Below are 20,907 nucleotides of genomic sequence, written 5' to 3' on the forward strand. Positions count from 1 at the left end.
TCCAGGTCGGTGTGGGGCAAAACATGGCACTTCACCTTCAGCATGCAGATCTCAGAGGGATTTTGAAACTCTCCAATAAATCTTTCCTTGGGGATGGCCACTTGGACGTTCTGCAGTTAGTAAATGGAGCAGCCTTGAGTCCTTGGCTGGAGAAAAGGGCAATTTAATCATTACAGCTCTCCTGAGATGTTCACTAGGACTCAGTTTATCTTTCAGAAGGACAGAGAGAGATGCAGGAAAGTGAAGTGACGCACAGGCGATTAAACAGCAGATTAGAAAAAGGGCACACAGAAATCTCGATTTACCATCCCCAGCACAGACAGCCTTGTCACCAATAAGGCAGCCTTACTCTCTCTGCAGTGTACTTAGCCAGGAACTGCTTTTCCCCTCAAGCTGTAATTCAGATGCATTGGAAGAAATGTAGAGGGGATTTTTCTACCTCCATCCCTGCACTCAAGAAGTATTCATCTCTTCACAAACCGTTTTTAGAATACCAGAGAGCTTCTGACAGACTCTGTCTCTGCTCTTGATATCCTGCAACATTAAATTGTCTGTCCTTTGCTGTCTGCAGGTCCTTCTGGGGCACTAGTCTAAAGGCAGTGTATAGCCCTCACTGTAACTTAGACCTGGCAGTGTGCTTTCATCTTTCCCATTTTCCCTTTCCCATTAGAGGGAAGATCTCTTTGCTTTGAGATCCACCACCACTGATCAGCTGATATGTAGAGGAAAGAGTCAAAAGCTAGTTCAACCTAAAAGAACTGCACAAAAACCAATAAAGTTAGATAAAACTGTATTTATTTACCATGAGACACATTAAAAGATCTGCAAACTGACACTGCTTGTTTAACTAATGTAGGAAAGAAGTTAAGAGCAAGTAATTAATGGGCAGCCTCCGTAGAAGCCCTGAGGGTCTGCTGTGTCTTTTTCTGAGTTACAGACTTGTAAAATGAATATGCAGTGTGTGGAGGAAGTGGCTTGGCTGTAGGGAAGGTATGTTTCTGGTAAACATGTCACAAATCACAGGAGAGAGAGTGTTGACTGGAAATGTGTCAAAAAGCACAAAATTCACATTAAGCCAGAATGTCTTCTCAAGTCCATTCAATTTATGCATTCAGTTTCATTTTGCTGCTGCTTAGTATTCTACCATATACTGGAAAACTTTAGTTGGCTGCTCAGAGAAGCTCTGTACATCTTGAAGAACCAGTTCACTTTTCACAAAACACAATCAATTCCCTGTAGAAATTGTTTTTAAAAATACCGTGGAATTGTTTTAAGGGGGAGTTGTGAATATCTGTGATGCTGAGACCTAAATGGAGTTACATATTTCATGCAAACCTCATTCATTGCTGGTGTGCAGCTCCCTTGCTGGCAGTGGGATTATTTAGAAACAGCACTAAGGAGAAGAGGACGTAGTCCAAGGATGAAGAGCTTGTAACATACCCATTTCTGTCATGCAACGCCTCTGGTTTTGTGTTTGTTCCGTTTCCCAGGCGATGCAACTTCTCATTAATAAGAGGAGAGCAGAAGCTAGAAGTCCATTTGCCTGCATCTCAGTTCCCCAAAACCACCTAAGGGAACTGGGGCATCTAAATCCCTTCGTCCTTTTAGAAAATCCCATTCACATTTTTTTGCTGTCTCCATTGCACCTACTTGCATGAGCTGTGTTCATGTCATCTCCTTGCCTTTGGATTTCTCACTGATAAGAGACTTAGTTTTGTTGAATCATGTACTTTTGTTTTCCTGGGAATGCAGAGGAGGTGGGGGGCTCTGCTTCAAATGAGTAATGCTTTTTTCTCCTTGGCAAGTGAATATCAGAGCCATTGTGTTGTACAGTGATTTTGTTTGCAAAATCCCTACTGCTGTGCTAGTTGGATGTGTTATTGGATTAGGTATGGGCTGAGTCATGTCTCTCAGTGATTGTTAAGAGAGAGCCTCCTCTTTTCTTTGATGCATAAAAGCAACTGACAGTTCACCTGCGAAAGCACAATGAGATTTTAATGGAGCTGGAGAATGGGATCAAGAACTCTCGCAAGCTGGAGACGTTTTGCAGAGATTTTGAACTCCAGAAAGTCTGCTACTTGCCTCTCAATACCTTCCTCCTCAGACCTTTACACAGGCTTATGCACTACAAGCAGATAATGGAGAGGCTTTGCAAGCACTACCCTCCAAGCCACATAGACTTCAGGGATTCAAGAGGTAAGTAAGAGAAAAGACATCAGTTCTTGGAGCTGGGGAATGGCATCCAAATCCATTAGAGGCGTACGGCTGGAGAAAAAAAATTTATTTTTTCTTTAAGCCTACATCAAAAGGGGATTGAGTGGCAAAATCCAGCCCTCAGAACACCATAAACAGTAGGATTAAGGTTGCTCTTCTATACACATTATGCCACAGTCTGGGCAGGTAGTTGGAAAAGAATTCTGCTGGGGGTTATTAAACATACAGAAATGAGAGCAGGTTCAGGAAGTCTCTTGAACTGAAAACAGTTGGGAGGTTGGGAGGGAGCACAGGGAATATACCATATGTGCTTGTGTTGTTCCTAGCTTTCCCTAGAGATCCTCTAATAACACAAAATACTAGCCCAGGTGAACCTTTGGTCTGACCCAGTAGGGCTGCTGTTATTATGTCTAACTGTTATTTGTCTTTTTTTTCAAGACATACAATTTGCTCTGTTACCATTTCCGTGTTTCAGGAGCTCAAAGCAGCCAGCATGGGTTGGTTTTGGGTTTGGGGTTGGTTTTTTTTTTTCAAACATGAAGAAATTGCTCTCCTGTAGCCTGAACTCGCTGCCTGCCATTTCTTTCTGATGGTTTGCTCTCCTTTCTCCTTGCCCCCGTCCTCCACACCTGTTGTAAGCTTTGTGAGGTTAAGGATAACTCCACTATCTGGACAGCATTGGTGAAGATCTGTGGAAGAGCTTGGGCAGGGAGCAGCGCTCAGCACGACTGCTCCCAGGCATAAGGTGTGAGCTGAGCTCCCTCAGATTCTGTGGGATGAGACCCACAGCAGGCAGTGCCCAGAATGCAGAGCTAACCTGACCTGTGGCAATAGGAAGTGCCACAGAGACCTGTGGCACTGGAGTGCTGTGTGACACAGGTGTTGGCCCAAATGTCACTGCTGCCTGAATGATCTCAAACAAGGCAGCAAGTAGTGCCTGCATTTTTTTCAGCCAAGGCTAGAGGATGAGGATGATGTGTCCATTCTCCTCTCTCCAGAGAGAGTAGCAGTCTGATTCCTGCTCCACTTTTGAAAAGGATACGAACATGAGATTCACAGGTGAAAATAAGAGAACATGAGAAGGACAGTGTGACTTAGAGACCCCATCACTCTGGGATCAGTCTCTCACTAAGGTGTTGACAGATTCTTCTTAAAGGTTATAGTCTACAGGAAGCAAAAAAAAAGTGAATTGATTCCCAGCAGAGAGCATAGGTCTCCCACTAGCAGGTGGATAAACTGAGCAATGATGTAAGAAGGAGAAAGGAACCGCTGTTACTGTTCATGTGGCTGTGATTTTTTAACACAAATGGCTGTAATTGCTCTTCTGGCACTGAAGTCAGCCTGTGTCTTTGGCCCATTCAGAGACTGCCCACCCATCCAGGTGTATCAAAGCTGGTGCTCCCATACATGATGGCACAGGCAGTGTCTTTGGAGAGAATGAAGTAGAGCTGTGAGGTGGCTCAGTGATGTGCAGCTGTTTGGTTGTTCTCGAGGATGGGACTGAGGACAGACCCCAAGATGTTTGCCATCTGAAATGATACAATAAGTGACACTGCCATTTCCTGCTATTTTCAAATAGGAACCTGACCCAGTGTGCTGCAAGCAGGGGGGAAAATGCATTTTTTTCAAGCATAAAGAGCATCCCTAGATTGATCAGAGTTGTAGGAATTTAAATCCTTTATGAAAACTCATTCACTGGTGCTCTGGATTGACCCTACTGTACTTAAAAAGTTCCTGTGGCTAAAAGAGAGCAAACTTTTGGTTTAGGAAAATAGACTGTCTCTTCATCACAACACTCCACCCCTTCCACAGTGTAAGATGATGTTCAGAGTTTGTGTGGGTTTTAGTCTGCTTGAGTAGCTTTATGCTCTCCAGAAGAGTAGCACAAGGAGGTTCATGAGCTGGGTACTGCCGACAAAAGCTGTATTTCTTTTTGAACATGCTTGTAAATTTTTAATAAGCACTTTATGGATTTGTCCATCTAGCTGCTTTGGCTGAGATTTCTGAAATGGTGGCTCAGCTCCATGGTAATATGATAAAGATGGAGAATTTCCAGAAGCTGCATGAACTGAAGAAAGACTTGATAGGCATGGACAATCTGGTGATCCCAGGAAGGGTAAGTAACAGAGTTGGGATCAAGATTTGATACAGTTTCAAATCATTAGGTATGTTTTAAAAACCTGTTTATTGGGGGCAGATGTGAAATTGCCTTTCCTCAAACAAACCTTTTTCTGTCACTAAAAACTGTCAGATGTAAACATAATAATGCCAAATGTCATGGTTTAACCCCAGCCAGCAGCCAAGACCCACACAGCTGCTTGCTCACTGCCCCAACAGCAGGACCAGGGAGAGAATCAGAAGGGTAAAAGCAAGAGCACTCGTGGGTTGAGATAAGGACAGTTTAATAGGGAAAGCAGAAGCCACTCACACAAGCAAAGCAAAACAAGGAGTTCATTCACTGCTCCCCATGGGTAGGTAGGCAGGTGTTCAGCCACCTCCCAGAGAGCAGGGCCCCATCACATGTAATGGGGAGTTGAAATGCCATCACTCCAAATGTCTCCCTCCTCCTTCTTCTTCCCTCCACTTTACATACAGAGCATGATGTCATCTGGTCTGGAATATCCCTTTGGTCAGTTGGGGTCACCTGTCCTGGCTGTGTCTCCTCTCAGCCTCCCATGCACCTCCAACTTCCTTGCCAGCGTGGCAGTAGGAAAAGCAGAAAAGGCCTTGGCTCTGTGTAAGCCCAGCTCAGCAGTAACAAAAACATCTCTTTATTATCAACCCTGTGTTCAGCTACTTGTGCCCAGCACAAATCCAAGACACAGCCCCATAGGAGCCATGGTGAAGAAACTAACTACCCCAGCTGAAACCAGCACACCATAGAAAACAGCACCTTTAAAGCAGGAAAGGCAATCCTCTTTATTACCTTTTTCCTGATTCTTTAAGCTCTGTCTTTTGTATAGATTTGGACAGTTTTAGGCAATTTCAAATATCTTTTACAACAGAGGCAATAAAAATGGAGTATTTATCACAGCATTCAGAACTTGAGCAGTTGCACATTTTATGCTGCCCTTATTTTCTTTTCCCAGCCCTCGATGCTCGAGCTTGACAGATTAAAGACAAGTAAGGTATTTGTGCTGGGGTACCTTCAGCCCTTTCACCATGCCTTGCTTTGAAACTCATGGCCCTGGGGAGGAGCAGTCTCTTCAGTCTACATGTAACATTAGGCAGTAATTTTTGAGACAGTGTTGCCTTAAATAAACACTTTTAATTCTGGTATAAGAATACCAACATCTCTTTCTTTCGTGCCATGCTTTTTTAAAAGCGAAGGCTCATGTCAGAAGAAATGAGCCACTGTGTAATATTTGTAGCCTTTTTTATTTTCCTAGGCAAATGTATCTGTGTGTGCAAACTTGAGAGTTGTCTGTTGCTGAAGTAGTTTCCTCCCCATCCCCTTGACTTTTGTGTGTAATACCCAAAACCAGAACGTGCGGCCAGGTTTGCAGTTGATGTGCCATTGGGAAGGCAGTGCTGAGCACAGGTATTTCTGGATTTGTGGCTGTTCTCCACTCCCTCCCTTTACATCTTCCCTGTCTCCAAGCAGCTGCCACAGCTCATGTTTCTTTCTAGTGATCCACAGACTGTTCACATCCTTGGCAAGTCCCTCGGGACATTTCACAGCCTGTGCATCTCTCTATCACATGAAATTAAATGCTGTCATTGGGTGTTTCTGCTACCCTCGTCTATTTAAAGTCTGAGCAGTCTTCCTGTCCTAGGAAGTTCAAGGAAAAGGCAGATGGGGGGGCAGAAGTTGTTTGTCTGCCAAGGCAAGAAGCATTGGCCACCACGCTCTGGCACATGCCCAGGGTGTTGCTGCTTCCAGCCCTTTGGCTGCTCTCCTGGCTCTGACTCAAATCCCTGCCCTTGTGCACCAGGGCTGGGAGGCAAATGCCACTGTAACCCCATCCTCTTCAGGTTGTCCCAGAGCGGGATGTCTGCTGCTGCCAAGCTGGTTCCTGTGCTGGACATGAAAACCTCTCATGGCTGGTTGTACGGGCAGGTGGCAGTGACCTGCAGCTCTGGAGTGGTCACCACCGCTGGCTGTGGTGGTGTTGAGCCTGCCAGGGATATCAGGTGGTACCACATGGTACTAATTGTGATTAATATTCCTTGGAGGCCAACAACAGCTTCCAGTGGCCTCTCTGGTAGCATGAGCCTACTGTGGTATAGGGATAACCTCCTCTAGCCATGTTTCCACCCTTTAGCCCATAGGCAGTGCAGGTGGGGGCACTGGATACACCACAGCAAGCCTAAGGTGTTCAGATTGGTTCTCTGAACAGGCTAATCTTAGCCAGCTTATTCCTAAATGCAGGTGATTTAGGTGCTTTATATAGGAGTAGAATGACCTTAGAAAGACTGTAGTAAATAAACATAAACCTCTTAGCAGAAGTTGGAGGGAGAAAAATTATATGAAAAATGGTATTTTCGTGGATTTCAGAGAAATATAAGGGTGAGTTACTACATAGATCACAGTAAGCCCAGGAAATCCAGCTTCATGAAAGTTTCAGATGTGCTACTTTTCCTCTATTTCCATCCCTAAACATTCTTAAACACTATGGTCTGAATTAATGTGCTGTATTATATGACATGGATGGTGCTGGGATAACCCACACTGCCAGACAAATGTCTTTCTTTGTCTGCTGCTCATGGTGATGTTGAGTTGTGTAGCTGGTGTAACATTGCAGTGAATGAGGGCAATGTATGCCATATGCACCACAGAAGATCACCAGTGGCTAACCAAGAACATATATATCATTAGTTTTTATGTCATTTGTGCTGTGAAAAATACTCATTAAAAACTGACGAAAGAGGGAGCTGTCTGAAGGAATTAATGTCAGGTAAAGACGATTTTGCTTAGCTGAATTTTCTTAAAATGAATGAAAGGAGTTTATCCTAAAGACAGTTACAAATGGAATTATCCTGTAAATTAGATTTCTAACATATTTAATAAAATTAAAAGTCTTGGTAACTGATAGTCAAGTCATTTGTATGACCAAGTAGTCATATTTCTCTTTACATACTTTAAAAAATCATAATTTTTGCAGGAGATACATTTTTGGTCTGTGTTTGTTTCCCACAGGAGTTTATTAGACTGGGCAGTCTTAGTAAATTGTCTGGAAAAGGTTTACAGCAACGGATGTTCTTTCTGGTAAGCAAGAAGACAATTTTTCTTTTTACAGTGAAATGTAACTCTAAGCATCTACTAGACATAACTGTTAGACTTGAATTTTGAATTACAGTAAGTATTTTTAGACAGCCTTATTTAAATTAACAAAGTACATCACCCGTGCAGCTGGTTGTTAAGAACCTAGATTTCTGTTCAAATCCAATATTCTCTTTGTAACTGCTTCTTACAAAGATAAAACTATTTTTCATATGACAACTTGAATATAATAATAAAATAATACCTCCTTGCACCTTGTTTTAAATAAGAGCAGAGTCATTGTAAAATGAAAAGTGGCACCAGGGATAGTGATTGTATTCAGGAAAGAAGATAAAGAGTGACTCCTGGTGATATGAACAATAATTCTCATAATGCTCTCAGAACACATTACGGAACCAAATTTTTCCATAAACGCTTCCGTTTCAGCATGAGTGCCCAGCATGTTGATGGACCTGCCTGTACTTGGAGATACATTTTGTGGCTTCTGAACTGGAAAAGTTTGTCTCCTCCCACCACTTTCACGTGACAGTGATCCCACTCTGTCTCTGATCCACAGGAGTCCACTGAATAGTTCCTCCTCTCTTTTCTTCCCACCCAGCTGATTTGCTGCCAAGCTCCCCATCTTACTGCTGCTGTGCACTTGGTGCTGGGGCCCTGGGATGCCCAGCAGAGTGCACAGATTTTTTTAGTGCACAAAACACTGAAGAGTCAGGGCACTGTGGCAGAAAAATGCTTCCTTGGCTTCTTGTGTGCAAAAGGTGAAGGCAGTGGCTGTGTAGAAAAGCTTGTGAGTGTGGTAGTTTTTACAAGGTGTTTGGCATTTAATCTTTCAAATGGGCCAAAGATATAACCCGATAAGTCTACCTGGCTAGGATTATCCTCTGCCTTTAAAGGCACTGAAGAGGAAACCTAATGAATACAGTGCATACTTTCTTGCATACCAACAGATACTAGATGATGCCTTGGTATTATACCTGTATAAAACATTAAAAATCTGAGACTAGACTCTCAAGTCAGTTGCTCGCACTGCCAAAGAAATCTTTTATCTGTCTTAAGCACCGGAATCTATTTGGAGGTAAAATCCCAGGTCAGTACTGTGGGATTCCACATACATGTGGAATCATTGGCAAAATTAAATCCCCCTCTAGTGGCTGATCCACAAAGCTTCATGAATTACTGCTGCTGCGCTGTAGAGGTCTGTGGTGAGAGCTCTGTTTCACACCACCGACTGTGATTTTCTTAATGCAGCCATCTGGTTTGAGAAAAATACCCTTTGACTCAGGTAGCCCAGTGAAAATACTCTGTTTATTTTATGGCAGCAAAATGCAGGCGGTCATTTGACATGCTTCAGACAACTGTTGTTACCTGCAGAAAGCTCTACAAATTGAGATTCTCAGTCTTGGTATTTTTGGCTTAAACCATCTACCTTAGAACAGGTCTCCCAGCTTCCTTCTGAATAGGGGGAGTAAAAGACAGCCACTCTGTTTATAAGGGCTGAGTTGGACACACCTCTTGGGCACGTTTTCTTATCTTTTCACTCAAAGCAGGAGTAAATATTGGTGAAACATACACCTTCTGTAGCTTCAAAGTGCAGCAGAGTGTGAAATGTACCACTCTGTTTCACTGCTGTTGAGGCTTGATAGTTCTGACCCAGAGATCACAAAGGGAGTATTAGAAGGCATTGGAAAATACCCAGTGGAAAATTATGGAGACATACCTAAAACTAGCTGGAAAGGAAGGTAGGGAAGATAACATTAAGTGGTGGAATGTCACAGAAGCTATTATTTTGGATTCATGCATTAGGATTGCCTTATAAATACTCAGCTTTCCTGTATTCACCATTCTGATTTTTCTTTCACATACATACATGCCAACCAACATCATTCTAATGATGTTTATTCTTGCTTTTTAGTTCAATGATATCTTGTTGTACACAAGTAGAGGACTGACAGCATCCAACCAGTTTAAAGTCCATGGGCATCTTCCACTGTATGGCATGACAGTAAGTATTGTGAGAACTTAAGGGATTCGTGCTTAAGTGGCCATTTGTGGTCCCACCTTAATTGCTTGATGAATTTCTGCTGGGCTGAAAACAGCAGCAGCGGGGGGTGTTCTCTGATTCCGTCTTGGGTTAGGCATCTGTTCCTGCAGCCTTCTGCACAGAGGTGATCACACAGCAAAAGTGAGGGGGAAAAGGCATTTTTGAGGGCTGCTTCCTCACAATGCAAACTTACCTGGAGATGGGTTCTTGAATTTTTTTCAACCATTAATTTGACCATGATTCTTACAAGTAATTCATCACCAATTCACTATAGACATACAAGACAAGTAAACAGTAGCAACAATCTAATTTGTATAAAAAAGCATTTCCTAATGTTTCCATTTCTGTATCTTAGAGCCAAAGTAGTGGGAATCTGGCAGCAAAATGTCATTTGGAGCTCTTATTGCAATTCTTCTGGAAAACAGCCAGTTCAAGCCAACAGCACCTATTTACCTCTTTTTGCATTGTTTCAAAAATATTTTTGCTGATTTCAAAACACTTTCATTCCCTCCATTACTTTCAATGGAACTTCTCACTGGTTTGTATCTATTCTATACGGTTGTCCTGAGAATTGAGTTCAGTAGTCTCTACCACAGTAACTGATTTTCTCTAAACACTTGCAAGGTTTCAAGTTTTATCTAGTGTTTCAAGGCATCTGCTCAGTTCTTGATGGCCATTTGGCCTGGACTTGCTCTGGACTTGCTCACAACAGAACTCTGCTATGCTGCAGTTTCCAGAGCACTCCCAGCCCTTTAACACATCCTTTTGTACAATAAATCACTCTTCTGATAAAAATACTTTCTTTGACACAAGGCAGACAAAGCCATGCTTTTGGTTTAAGAGGTTATTGCAGAACTTACTATTCTTCCAGCACGAAAGGCACTGTTTTTTTCCTCAATACCTAGCTCAAATTTGTTTGTGAGCATTTCTCCTAGTTTTCTTTTCCCCAATGGTAAGAGCTCAATTCCGTTCACTGTTTCACCTTAATAACTTTGTGCTTCCTGCAATCTGACTGCATTTGGCCTTTTATCTCTCAGATGGAAGAAAGTGAGGAGGAATGGGGAGTTCCTCACTGTCTGACACTACGAGGTCAACACCAGTCCATCGTTGTTGCTGCAAGGTAATTCACTGGAGACATTGTATTTCTCTGCAGCTATCACAGTGGGACAGAGAGGCATCATTTTGTTTGTATTTGCTCCTAAAACAATCTCCTCAAAGGTATATTCTTTTGTGAAATCCACTTGTTAAGAAAAAAGTGGATGGGACATAATAGAGTTACAATTGTGCAAGCTGGAACCAAAACTAAGCTATCAGGAAAAAAAAGTAGCATCTTGTGTCTGAATTTATTTATTTCAGAAGTAAGCTCGGCTTGTGTCTATTTCTTAGAGTTTGCTTTCAGCCTGTATGAAAGTGAATAAAACCTGAATTTTCATTGTTAGTACCCGTGCTGAAATGGACAAATGGACTGAGGACATCCAGATGGCAATAGACCTGGCAGAGAAAAGCAGTGGCCCTGCCCCAGAGTTACTGGCAAGCAGCCCACCTGATAATAGTAAGTAAATGCCAGAAAATAGGGTTTATTCACTTTTGTCAATATGATTGGTGGTTGCTTCTAAGCAAAGTGGTGAAAACTGCTGGCCATAGGTCAAACTGATACATTGAAAATGGATTTATATACATATATATGTATAGATATATTGATATATGTGCCATTTTAATTTTCTTGTTGATGTTAGCAGAAAGTTTCATTGAATAAAGAAGTGACTTAAGCATAATGATTCCAGGAACTATTTAACACGATTTGGGCAGTGCCTGTCCTTGGACGGTATTAAAAACACCAACAAAGCATGGTAGTTAGTCTTTAATTCTAACATTTGCAGAAACACATAAAATAATTATATAAAATATAATAATCTATTTAAAGTCTGCACAAAATTATTTCTAAAATGGTGTTTTAAAATTAGTTCACAACACTGTGGACAGAATGGATTGTTTAATTTTTCCAATTATATATGTTGTTGCATAGAGGAAGAAAGATGCTTTTTCCCTGCATTTCATAGAGTCTCCTGATGAAACTACTGTAGACCAGGAATCTGAGGACGACCTCAGTGCATCCCGCACCTCACTCGAACGTCAGTCACCACACCGTGGCAACACTACGGTGCACGTCTGCTGGCACAGAAATACCAGTGTTTCAATGATCGACTTTAGTGTTGCTGTGGAGGTATCTGCCTCAGAACGACCTGAACTGCAGCTCCAGGCTCGCTTTTGAATGACAATTTCCTTTTTGCTCCTCCTTAACAAGTGCACTGTTCCCTTGTCTCCTTCTGGGGAAGTTTCAGGCACGCTTATTAAACTGCCTCCCATATCCTCAAATGATGGCATAAACCGTCACTCAAGAAGCACCTATCTGCTCCTGTTGTGCACCTCTGTACCATTAGAGCAGTAATTTTCATAGAAGCAACTGTCCAGAAAAAAAGCTGATGCCCTTTAAAATGTAAAGCAGTTCAAACTGTCTTAATGCTTTCAGTTACAGAGGCATTAAGTCATTGCTCGAGCGGAAAGGATATTGTCTTTAGCTGCTGCAGCCAGAGTTTTAATTATGTGTATTACTAACTTATTTTTTTACCTAGCCATCTTTTCTGGAACCTTGTCTCATTGCTCAGTCTCATCTGCTTTTCCTTTATTTGCATTTTCCACCTCAAAACAAACCCCGTTTTTTACCCCTCTGATCACAGCTAAGCCAATTTGATCCACAATTGTTAATTCTGTAAGCAACAGCCGAGGTGCAGACATTGTCTTTTCAAAGATTGAAATTAAAGACTCCTAGCTCAGTGTAGGTTTTACAATGAGGTGGTAAGCCTGCTGTGGTGTTCTTCCTTCACCCAAGAGAGTCCAAGGAGCTCTGCGTACTTTATCACAGCCCTCATCAAATGGAAATTTATGCTCTATGAAAATAGAAAAAGGAATCTTAAAGCTGAGTGGATTTGCACTCAAGTGGCAGCCCTCAGACATCAGGCCACCACTGCTCTAGAGAAGATGCACTGATGCAGAACATAGTGATGCAAGGAAAAACATATTCACAGGTTGTGTAACTGCCTCTGTTTTTAAACAGGAGGTGAGTTTGTTGCTGAAATATGACAAGATTATTCTGTACTAAAAAATGCTGACTGTAGAGCCTCATTTCAATCCCATGTAGGTGGGATTTTCTGCTCTTTATACCCTTTATACCCTATATCCTACAAGGGAGGAATAGTTCAGCACAGGACAAGGTCTCGTATTTTTCCCTAAAGCAGAGGGCTTATCACAAATAGATATAAAACTTATACCAGTGACTCATTCTAATGATTAAAACATTCAGTTAGGCAAATCTAACTAAGTCTGAGATCAGTGCGCATTGTTGCTCATTTTTGTTCCTTCCCTGTGCCTCAAATGAACGCAAAGCAGCGAAGACCAAGCACACCCTGGAGCCATGCGTTGTTCTGTGAAAACATCTTCAGCTCCACTGCTGCTCCATGCGTGGCAGGTCCCACTCATGCTCACGTCATTCTGTCGGTGACTCTCACTTCAGCATTGTCGTTTATTTTCTTTGTGTCTCTCCCTCCTTTCTGTCTCTCTCGTGGTAGAAGATCCTCTCTCTGTCAGTGACTGTTCCTCCCTACCTGCTGGACTGATCAGTGATCAGCGGCCTGTTTCCATTTCATATGTCTGCTGGTACCGAATGCAAAGCCTGTCCTTTTATGATATCCTCCAGAGTAATGAGGTAACAGAAAATTAAGGAGTACACCTGTGACTTAGAGCAAGGAGGCAGTAGGCCAGAAATCAGAGAATAGGATGATTTAAAGGAAAGGCTTTAATGCATATCCAAGGCTGGTGAAAACAGAACTTTTTATGAATACTTCATTTGTAGTAGCTACACCAGGACCCCCAGATTTTGACTATTAAGCTTTACAGATTAAGTTATTAGCTTCTGTATTAGATAAAGAGAATGATGTAAACAGCTGTTGTGATCCAGGCAAGAGCCCTCACAGTCAACAAGGAATGGGACGTCATTAATAATTCACTGAGAACTCCCATTCATTTGCAAGGAACAATGATGCTCTGCTTTCCAGCTTCACTATGTGAAGAGCAGTTTCTTCAACCAGCCATTAAATACATGTACTTGGTTATGGCTTTCTCCTCCTTTTTGTTAAACTATCCAAAATCCAGCTAAAAATAAGGTTAACAGTCTTTGTTTTTGAAATCTTTGAAAAGTACCATGTGAGCTCTCTGGTTACAGAGACCACAGTCTCTATGTGCAATTCTAAAGTATGTCATAATTTTCCTTTACATCACAAATTCATGTCAGACTTTCTGTTTCCATTCTATTCACATATCATTCTAAAAGAACAGAGTAGGATTAACAAGACTGAAATGTAGTAATATATTGCTGAAAGCCACCTCCATGGATAAAATGATTAGTGTAGTAGCATTGAGTTTTCAGAAGTACCCAGCTGCAAACAAAAAAATACATTACATAAAGTACTACTCAGCAGTAGAAAAATGCAGAAGAAAAGTACGTCCATTCAATTGAAGCATTTTCATGTACAACCAGGTCACATAAAACCAGATAAAAGCAAATGATTTTTCTTACAATAATTAACTTTCAGGTACTTTTCACTGTTTTACTTGGCTGCTTTTGATCTGTTTCAGAACCAGCTGTCTGGAAATCTCCTAAGAAAATTCAAAAACAGCAATGGGTGGCAGAAGCTTTGGGTGGTGTTCACCAACTTCTGCATGTTCTTCTATAAATCGCACCAGGTAACCAACTGGGCAAGTGTGAGTGGCTGGAGAAGACAGTATGAGGTTCTTTTCCGAAGAGGGACAGCTCCACACACAGCCTTCACTGCCACTGGCACACAGAGCAGGGCACACTCTGCTCTTGGGTCAGTTCTTCCCTGAAGCTTTCAACAGTCACAGTACAGATCATTCTTGAAAGCACAGCAGAGCTCACCACTGCTCAGAAGCTGCTGTGCAAGTTTAAACCAGGATTTTCTCTTGCACAAATTCTAAGATCATTACAATTAAAAACTTAAAAATGACTTAAAAATTTTGTTTACCATTGCTGACACTTAAGAGAGAACAGCAGTCACTGATTTAGTCCACCTGAGCAAACATCTGGGATTTCTGTCTGGAATCTGCTGGACTTTTGCATCTGTTTGAGCAGGGCATAAGCACAAAGTAACTTGAGTTGCTACATTGTGCTTTCATGTTATAGAAATCCTTAATGATTAAAGGAGGAATTGGAGGATATTCTACACGTAAGAGGAGTGAAGAAATCATTTGCCATACAGTAAAAGGACTTTAGCAGTGAACCTGCCAGGTGGCCAGCACACCTCTAAAGGAGTAGGTGTTTGCAAGGCAAGGATGAACCTTGCCTTGTGGTGCCCTGCCAGTGGCAAATGATGGAGCCTTATGTTCATCAGTTTGAAAGTAGTGAAACTCCAAGATATCAGCCAGCTTTCCTTCAAGGGAGTACTGATAGGATCAGCCTGCAGCAGATCTTTATGCAAAGGGTCTATAATGATGACCAACTGAAAGTACCAGACAATTAATTTAATTGCAATTGTATAAATCTGTTATTTTTCTGCACATGTACAAATGCAGTGACCTTTAAATGAGTGTGTAGCTGCCTTCCATTTACTTACATGCTCTCTTTACTTAAGGGCATTTGATCTCACAGCACTTTCCATCATATCTTTTCAGGACAATCATCCTTTAGCCAGCCTTCCTTTATTGGGCTATTCACTTACCCTTCCTTCTGAATCTGAAAACATTCACAAAGATTATGTGTTCAAGCTGCATTTCAAATCCCATGTGTACTACTTCAGGGCTGAAAGTGAATACACCTTTGAAAGGTAAGTTTGTTTTCTTTTAGAGAAATTTTTTGTTAAATTCCAGGAGCATTCTTCCAAAGGTGAGTAGATGCAAAGTTTAATAAATTGGTTCAGTAATACACGCACATGGTTCAGCACAACTGGAGAAAGAACCTTTAAAATTATAAAAGAAATTTTAAACTTGATACCGCTAAAATCAAATGATTAGTTTTGATGATATGGAAGCAGTAATAGTAATTACTGCAAAACCTGGAATTATCCAATCAAAATTGATCAGGCTGGCTGTATGGGGAGCTCCATATCTCAGACTTCAGGAAGCATGTGGACAGATCACAGGACATTGCAGTAGCTCTTCAGAAGAGCTTTGCTTCCTCTAGTACAACTTCATGGAAAATCCACACCTGAAATAAAATACCAGTTTTTATAGAAGCAGCTGTTCCTACTACATATTTATGCCACTTCACCATGTAATTTTTACACTTCCCACTGGACATCAGATACATGGAGAGCTGGGGAAAAGGCACTACTCCTCCTAATTTGTGGTTTGTGATTGTTCATACATGGAACTAATTTAGTCCTTTTATATGAGGCATGAGCATGTCAAAAATCATGACATCTTCGTCAAAGAAAACTATTCTTAACTTTTAGCCATGTCAGTCTAAAACTATAAACAAGGCAGATTGTGGGAAAGTGGTGATGAAATAAAACCACACAATGCCTTTATCAGTTCTAGGAAAAAGAAGTAGAAATTGCAGCTAAAGTACATTTTTTTGCTCTTAAATTAAGAATGGTTGATCTCAATTGCTCGTTGCTTGGACAACTCAGAAAAAAGATATTTGGTGTCTGCAGAGCAAGTAAAACTACTACTAACTTCACAAGTTTTGGGTCCCATACCTGCTGTCTGTTCTCTCTAAACCTCCTTACAGTCATGGCAATTGTGTGGATCCCCTTGACTTCAGATAGACTTAGGGGTGAAGTAGGAAGATGCTCCCACAGGCACTGAAAATCAAACTGTACAACCAATAGCACAGACCGTATCTGTCAAGAAATCCTCCCCTGGGAACTGACCTTTCTTTTGTTTGTGCCTCTCCTCGTGCCTCCTCACAGATGGATGGAAGTGATCCGAAGTGCCACCAGCTCTGCCTCACGCACTCGAGCTCTGAGTCACAAAGAGCCTCACGCCTATTGACAGCTAAACAAGCCGTTGTGTTGATTGTCCAGCAGCTGCTGATTTTCTAGAGGACATTTGAAACTCTTTTTCTCCCTCCAAGTTTAAGAAAACTTACACTTTGGTAAAAGAAGAGAATAAGTACGGTTCTGCAGAATCTTTCACAATTCCTCAGCAAAACTGTTTAAGTTCTCCGTATATACAAACTAGCTTACCATCATCCCAGTGGCTGCGGTTTGTTTCATGTCTTGTATTTTGTCATTCTGTGCTGTTTTTAGCTTGTGCCAGTATTAAAATATTGTCCTTATTAGAGTGCCAAATGCCAAAAGACAGTTTGTTGCCTCAAAGATTGCACCTAAAAAAACTCCCAGATGACTGAAATCTGAAAACTTTCTCCTCTGAGGCAAACACTACTTTCTTCTCTTTTCATAAAAGTATATTATTTTTTTTTACCATGTTAATCTGTAGACTGCTGGGCTTTTAAATGTAGATGGATTTTCACAATATAGAATATAATTATATATACAGCAAGCAGTCTAACAGGAATGAGATAACTTTCAGATTTCATGCTTCTTTTCTCAGTCTTTCTACATTTAATCAGCAACAATTTACTAATTTTCTATGTTTAACAAGGAAACAGTTTACAGCTCATTCTCATTTCCCTTTGGGGTTACAAATCCATGTGGTATAAATAAAGTATAGGGTTCTTACCTAACCATTTTCTTGGTGCAAGTTGACCAAATTGTTCATCTGTTGGCTTTGAAAAGTGAGTACTACTTGGAAGACAAAAAATCTTTAAAATAATCCAGTGCAATATTATTTGGGCTGTTAATGTACTGTGAATGGTATGTACAAGAAGAAATTAAAGGCTGTGGTGACATTCTGCTGTTTGTTTTACGAACTTGAAAGAAAACCTGTATGCTACAAGAACCGCAGCTATTTGTGATTCATTTGTAATGTTTGGTAACTAAATTGCTCTAAGCTTTAGTACTGGGGGTACTACTGAAGCCCCAAGTTTTCATCCTGCTTGCTACACATCCCAAATTGACTTCCAGTTTATTGTTGGAATTTCGGTCTCTTCCTCTCTCCCCCGGGGCTCAGGCAGAGAGAGCGACTTACACAACCTGCAGCCGAATTACCTATTTTGTATGCCTGGCTTTAACAGCAGCTGGCACTCCATTTTGGATAAGCTGGTGGCGCACTGAGAAGGTTGGCAGCACTGTATCTACAAGGCTTAGATGCCTTTGCTCAAGTTTTAAGAAACACTGTTACCAGGGTGATGTAAAACTTCCATTAGCAGAAGTTTGATTTGCTGGTAACGCCCATCACCATTACATGCCTTGGAGGAAGCACAGTGCTAAGCAGAGGGGGCCTGAAGGTCAGTCTGGGAAACGAAGCTGGGAAGTTCTATCCCTGCTTTTTCTTCATCCAGCTCCTCGCTATGTTAATGGCTTATCTGTGTGCAATGTGTAAAATGGCTTCTTACAGCTTTGCTCACAACAAAAGGGAATAAAATACCTCACAATACCATTGTACATATGCCTGTTTTGAGACAGTAAAGACTTCTTTCTATTACCCCCGACCTCAAACATACCTCCATCCAAGATGAGGATGGGTTCCTAACCCCTTAGGACATGCAGCAGTCCCCATGGCCAAACCCAAGCACACCTTGACAAAGGGAAACTCTTTTCAGAGCATTTCCTTCAGCTGCATGGAAACTTTCAGCCCCCTGGACAGGTACCATTCTGCAGTTGCTCTTTTCCTCAGCTATTGCCCCTGGCTCTGCATACCAACGCAATAATCACACCTACCCTAGAGGATTGCCTCTGCCTAGGATGTGCTAAGGACAAACTTGGAAACTAGGTAGGAAAATCTGAAGCCCATTTTCCCAGCTGCAGGGCCCACTGCCTTGTCCATTCCAAGCCTGTGACCCACCTCTGTATTAACAAACAGAATTCCAGTGCTTCAGGACTGACCTGGACTGTGACCAATGATCTGTGTAGTGAGGAGAAGACAAAATAACACAGCATAAATGAACAACAACTCAGCTGCAGCCTTACTGGTCTGGAACAACAATGCTGAAAAAGCAACAGCACTTGATGTTGCTATGAAGTAAAAGGCTGCAGACCTGATCCCACCAAAAATTATTATTACTGAGTGGTCAAACAGTACCTGTAACACCTTAGAAAGAGCCCTGCCTCTTCCCTTTAGAATTGTTGTCTCTAACAGTGAAAAGATTTTTTTAAATTGAAATTATATTGAGGGCCATGCCCTTAATTCAGCCAAAATTGAATTTTAATTTAGAACCCTGGGGCTTGTTGGATACAATCTTCCTTAACTGTTATCTGCTTCAGTAGTTTACTCTGAACCATCAAAAGAAATCAAGTAACACCTTTTCTCAGCAAGTTTCATTTTCATACAAGGTGAATTTGGAAAATAAGGCAAAGACCAAGATACAGTGATATTTATCCTTAACAGCAGAGACCAAGCTAGGCTGTGGATGCAACTTTCAGAGTACCTACCTAATCACCATTTTTACCTTTTTGTATTATATTTTTCTTATAGAAAAGAAAGGTTTAAAGTAAGATTCTTCTTCTTCTCTACTAGTGTGATTTTTTAAGTCCTTTTTGAAAATGGAACCACATGAACTGCTGTAAACTGTCAGCATTTTTCTAGTTGTCTATTCCCAGGATTAACCCAAAAATGAAGTGAGTAAAATCTACTGTCTTGGTTGTATCTTGGAAACAGGCAGAGTCCGCATGTGAATAAAACTCAGTGTACTAGAGCACTGTAATAGAGCACCACTTGTTTTTAACCCTGATTCACGTCATATTGCTGCCTGTTCAGACAAGAACAGCCTGCAGAGAGGCAGGGTCACTCTGTGCCAGGTCAGGAGCCATCACTAAACATTCCTGTCTCAGCTGCAGGAAAACCTCAAACTGGGAACTCCAGGAGATGTACTGCTGGTGTTGTTATGACTCACCATGAAATAGTTGCCAGTTTCCAATAAGGAAGAAATAAAAACAAAACAGGGACTTTACTGCCATAGGAGGTTGCACCACAGGCAAAGGGATCAGAAACACCTGGACTCCTGTGGTTTTTTCAACAAGATTAAGCATCGCCACCATTTATCTGCTGTCTAATTTAACCTCTGTTGTGTTTGATAATATACCTCAAACCTACCTCTTTGCAGAACATTTTATTTAAACAACACTGACACCTTAATGCCTTTGTAAATTTAGCTGAAACCAGACAAAAATGACAGACTGAAAGACACGTCAGCAGGTAGGAGAAAACCTGCTGTGATTTCAGAAATCTTGATAAAAGAGAGACAAAATCAGGTTTAACAGCCCACCTTTCCATCAGCCAAGAACAAAACAGAGGATCAAGAAAGACCTGAAAAGCCCAATTTTGCCCATTCTTTCTTTCTATACAGGACCAATTACATGGTCTTCGCCCTCAAAAGCACAGTTATGTACGTGCAGGCAGATGCACTCCAGTTGCTACACCACATGGACACTGCCCTGGGGGCACAGGAAAGCTGGTAGGGGACAAAATAATGGGCAATGTGCCACACATACAGTTTTTAGCAGCAGAAAATAGTTATGAAATACAACTACAGGCATGCAGCTGTCACAGTTTGTCACCAGTTAAAGGTGCAATCCTTGGGGGGGTGAGCAAATGTCATTTGTTGTGAGCATTTCATCAGTTTCACTGGACTGACAGGATGGAGACTACAAGGTGGGTTTTAAATCACTGCCATCTGCAAGTGCTACAGATTCTGAGATGACTACCATTAAAAACCAAACACTGATCTATAAACTTTCTGTATATCATTACTGACACGAGTGCAATAACTGCTCTAGGAGCCCACAAGAGCATCCCCTCCAGGGGAGGGGCTCTGAATCTCATCTCATGTCACTGACCACTCCTCACTGACCACTCAGGTGGCAACATTTCATGAAACTTTTCCTTCTTTATTTCTAGGTCACATCGTTTACAAGGAGATTTATTATGTTGGTGTAGAGTGACAAAAGTAAAATTTAAATACACGATTATAAACAGGCAGCAGCATTACAGAAAACAAGACACACACTTTCATGGTCCTCTGTAATCATGCGTTAAAGGTGGCAGGAAACCATTGTATACAATTTGTCTACGGCATATGCTCAGTGCAGTTACCAGCACATCTGCAAAACACAGTTAAAAGGAGCAAGCAGATTTGTGCTATACCTTCAGCTCCTCCCCAGCAGCTTACAAAAACGATTTGCAATTCTCCTGATCCTTGCATTATACCTGTGCTTATCAGCACTCTGGATAATCTTCCAATTGTGACATTTTTGAAGGCAAAAATGCATTTCCTTCAAAATCAGGTTACTGTAAA

At 41.5% G+C, this 20,907-nt stretch overlaps 1 protein-coding gene across 5 annotated transcripts in view; it reads left to right on the top strand.

Annotated features, from left to right (window-relative positions):
* The window catches only part of FARP1 (FERM, ARH/RhoGEF and pleckstrin domain protein 1), a 204,133-nt gene extending 186,123 nt beyond the window's left edge, over window positions 1-18,010 (top strand). For 4 of the 5 annotated variants that reach the window (XM_082278890.1, XM_082278891.1, XM_082278892.1 and 1 more), the window contains exons 18-27: window positions 1,959-2,196; window positions 4,200-4,330; window positions 7,355-7,423; window positions 9,351-9,440; window positions 10,517-10,599; window positions 10,919-11,031; window positions 11,540-11,703; window positions 14,172-14,279; window positions 15,225-15,376; window positions 16,463-18,010. In XM_082278890.1, coding sequence (XP_082135016.1) covers window positions 1,959-2,196; window positions 4,200-4,330; window positions 7,355-7,423; window positions 9,351-9,440; window positions 10,517-10,599; window positions 10,919-11,031; window positions 11,540-11,703; window positions 14,172-14,279; window positions 15,225-15,376; window positions 16,463-16,544 — 1,230 coding nt within the window. In that variant the 3' untranslated portion in view covers window positions 16,545-18,010. Of the gene's footprint in view, window positions 1-1,958; window positions 2,197-4,199; window positions 4,331-7,354; window positions 7,424-9,350; window positions 9,441-10,516; window positions 10,600-10,918; window positions 11,032-11,539; window positions 11,704-13,105; window positions 13,243-14,171; window positions 14,280-15,224; window positions 15,377-16,462 lie in introns of all 5 variants that reach the window. The other variant, XM_082278894.1, reaches the window with a different exon arrangement.
* The last annotated feature ends 2,897 nt before the right edge of the window (window positions 18,011-20,907 follow it).

This window comes from Coloeus monedula (assembly GCF_965178545.1).
Source record: "Coloeus monedula genome assembly, chromosome: 3".
Classification (NCBI taxonomy): domain Eukaryota; kingdom Metazoa; phylum Chordata; class Aves; order Passeriformes; family Corvidae; genus Coloeus; species Coloeus monedula.